The sequence below is a fragment of the Coregonus lavaretus genome (genome assembly GCF_964263955.1).
Source record: "Coregonus lavaretus genome assembly, chromosome: 16".
Classification (NCBI taxonomy): Eukaryota; Metazoa; Chordata; class Actinopteri; order Salmoniformes; family Salmonidae; genus Coregonus; species Coregonus lavaretus.
The window spans coordinates 14856666-14860216 of record NC_140003.1 but is presented as its reverse complement, the minus strand read 5'-3'; the positions used below and the strand labels follow the sequence as shown (position 1 = coordinate 14860216).

Genomic DNA, 3551 nt, shown 5'->3' with positions numbered 1-3551 from the left:
GAATGCTGTAACAACACAGCTTTCTTAATTTTTTATAAAAGTCCCATGATGCGATTTCAGTTGTTGTGTATATTACATTTGTTTTATTTGATGAGTTTATTATTTCATTCCAAGTCATCATCCCATCTCTATAGAGCTGCTGCCTATGCTGTCTGACAAAATCACTATTTTGTAGTTCTTCAAATTAAATAAGGCATACTTTTATGACTGCTGAATATCAACAAGTGTAGAGATACCTCACAACGCAACAGCTGCTCCGTATATCACCTCACGATCTCACCTTCTTCTCTCTTCCATTGCAGTCGTAAAATAAACACAGACTGGACAAGTAGCTGCGCAATGGATTATGGTCATGGTAGTTAAATACCACTTTATGCGCTAAACTAGGTCGAATATTGGCCTGTTGAAAACTACAAATCACTACTACATCACACAGTTCAGCCTGGCTCTGATTTATCTGTAGAGAAACGGTGTGATGTGTGCATTGAGCTCACAGAGAGAAAAACATAAGAAATGTAATTCAAATAATTGAATTGACTTCAGTCAATTAGTTGTTTAAAAAACGAAAAATAGCCGACATTTCGGTTAATCACACAGCAATAACCACCAAAACAGGCAGACATTTCAGGTCATCTTTTAAAACAGCTCTTACACTAAAATGGCATCATCATTTTCACAATTTCACAGTATTATTCCAATCTCATAGTATGGAAATATATATATAAAACACAGGAAAATCACGTTTTTAATAGTAACTCTTTCTCAAGGAAAAACATTAATCTACAGTAGAATCACAGTAGAATGAGAATATTTACAGTAAACTAAATTGATAAAAATCCACTTTATTTACAATTTACTTTAATTTCTTTGTCTTAAAAACACCAGCTCACTCTTGTTTCACACTGTACATGTAACATACAATTTAACATTGCAAAAACGATAATCCACAGCTAAATAGCTTAGCAAAATGCATCTACACTACAACATAAACAAATTGTCATATGAGTCAGGCAATCTATGTTCATTATAATGCAATTCATCATTGCGACAAGTGATCAAGTACAAACATTTAGTCTAATTTCCTCTCCTTGTCTCCTATCAACAAGTGAACACAGTAGGGGATGAGTGCCACCACACTGAGGGGGACTGCAGCACTCTTACAGAATGAGAGTGTGTAGAACAGGATCTCTGTGTGAGTGGGAATTTTGATGAAATCGTACAGCTGCAGAGAGGTCAGATTGGCTGCTACACACATGAGTTTAAACCTAGTCTTGTATCCGTTCTTCCCCTTGCAGCTCTGGATGAACATCTGAGAATTAATGGCCAGGCCAAGTCCAAACAATGCTCCCAGGTTCCTCACTAAACCAGCAAAAGGTGTAGTGTCCAGGTGGATCCAGTCTGGATTGGCACACCACTTCTTTGCTTTAGGTATCGACCACAATAGGTCAATGTCTATCATTTTAAGGAGGAAGTAAAGGCTGACGGCAAAGGAGAACAGAAAGAAGCTAGTTTGAAGGTAGACTTTTAAACTGGCTGTGTGGATCGAGGGAACATGCTCAAATGCTTCAGCAACTAGTATACCTGTTGAGAATTAAAAAATGTATATACTGTAGTGAAAATGTCTACCAAGTGATAACACACACCATGTAAACATTAATTGGTCATAATAGAAGTCTTACCAGCTAGAACACCAAGGATAACCTGGTGAGGGAAGTGTGTGGCGATGAAGATCCTAGAGATGCCAACACTAATCTGAATGATCCAAAATGCTGTCCACAAAAAGGACCACACAAGCCCAAACCTGAGAAGATTGAGGATAATTTAGGCCCTAATAGAGGCACACGTTATACAGGCACAAACGTTCTTTCACAAAGCAATATAGTAATAGCATGCTCATGGATGTGCCTACCTCTGGCACCCCTGAGTTGAGCTGTCACAAAGGCGTCTGGTAAAGTTGAGTGCTGATGTGATCATTACATACCAGACACACGAAGAGCCCATGGCATGACCGGATGGACTGCCTATACAAATTAACAGTGTTTATCTATTATACAAGCATGATGCACAATCAGATCTTCACAAAGATATATTTCAGTTCACACAACAATACATCAGACAGTTTTGCCATTTTGCAATAAATTACATGGAATAATCCTTCAATCTCCAGAATTTATGATCATAATGATTGTCAGACAGGAAATGACACTGACCTGGTCCTGTTTCACAGGTAATGTGGAACTGCTCAAGCTGGGGGAGTGAATTATTCTGGTAAAAGAGAGTTTCGTGCACCCACCAGTATGGCCGTTGACCAAACAGAATCCTAAAAACAAGAGAGAGTCAGACTTCAGCAATAATGCATGAGGGGGTGTGGTATATGGCCAATATACCACGGCTAAGGGCTGTTCTTACACACAACGCAACGCGGAGTGCCTGGATACAGCCCTTAGCTGTGGTATATTGGCCATATACCACACACCCCCGGGGTGCCTTATTGCTATTATAAACTGGTTACCAATGTAATTAGAGCAGTAAAAATAAATGTTTTGTCATACCCGTGGTATACGGTCTGATATACCACGGCTGTCAGCCAATCAGCATTCAGGGCTCGAACCAACCAGTTTATAATAACATTTATATAACAAGATGTGTTTCAATGACATTCAAATTCCGAATACTATGCCAAACAAACTATATCTGTCAAAATATGTATGCAATGTCGTACCGATCCCCTAAACAGCAAAAAGCATAATGTTACATAATTTTCACTCACTATCTCTCCCTGCCTTTACTAGTTATGGCAGCACAAGTGTAAATATTATTTTTTTAACACAGTGAGCAGATGGTGTCTTACCATTTGAAAATTAGGTTGAACCAGTCTCCGATAACTGCCACCCATATCATCTTGGTGCCAACAATTTGGCTAAGCTGAAACCACAGAGGGAAATAGAGAGAAAATATGTTACGAGGGTCGCCCACAGAGGACATGAAGTCAAGGATGTCATGGTAGTCCTTGTAGTTGCTCTGGAGGTGCTGGATCACCAGCACCCCACTGCTGTGGATGAGGTCCATCTGGGGTTCAGTCTGTCTGGCACGACTGGGACAGCTACTCCCTCGGCCACAACTACAACGCTGCACCAAGGACATCAGTCTCTCCCTTTTTAATAGAGAGAGAGAGAGAGAGAGAGAGAGAGAGAGAGAGAGAGAGAGAGAGAGAGAGAGAGAGAGAGAGAGAGAGAGAGAGAGAGAGAGAGAGAGAGAGAGAGAGAGAGAGAGAGAGAGAGAGAGAGAGAGAGAGAGAGAGAGAGAGAGAGAGAGAGAGAGAGAGAGAGAGAGAGAGAGAGAGAGAGAGAGAGAGAGAGAGAGAGAGAGAGAGAGAGAGAGGGGGGGAGAGAGAGAGGGAGAGGGAGAGGGAGAGGGAGAGCGAGAGCGAGAGGGAGAGCGAGAGCGAGAGAGAATGAGAGCTGTCTTCTTTATATGTAAATGTGCCATCATAAATCATTCAACAGCTATGGCAACAAGTGTATGGGTTGACATTGTTTGATTGTGTTGGT

General features: G+C 40.8%; 1 protein-coding gene across 1 annotated transcript; it reads right to left on the bottom strand.

The window, feature by feature from the left end:
- Window positions 1-640: 640 nt before the first annotated feature.
- Window positions 641-3144, bottom strand: LOC311143690 (glucose-6-phosphatase 2-like; the record flags this gene model as incomplete). The annotated part of the gene is made up of 5 exons (XM_084179562.1): window positions 641-1581; window positions 1680-1801; window positions 1910-2021; window positions 2211-2320; window positions 2852-3144. 5 exons carry the CDS (start codon window positions 3142-3144, stop codon window positions 1070-1072), a joined length of 1149 nt encoding a protein of 382 aa, XP_084035688.1. The 3' UTR covers window positions 641-1069.
- Between the last annotated feature and the right edge of the window lie 407 nt (window positions 3145-3551).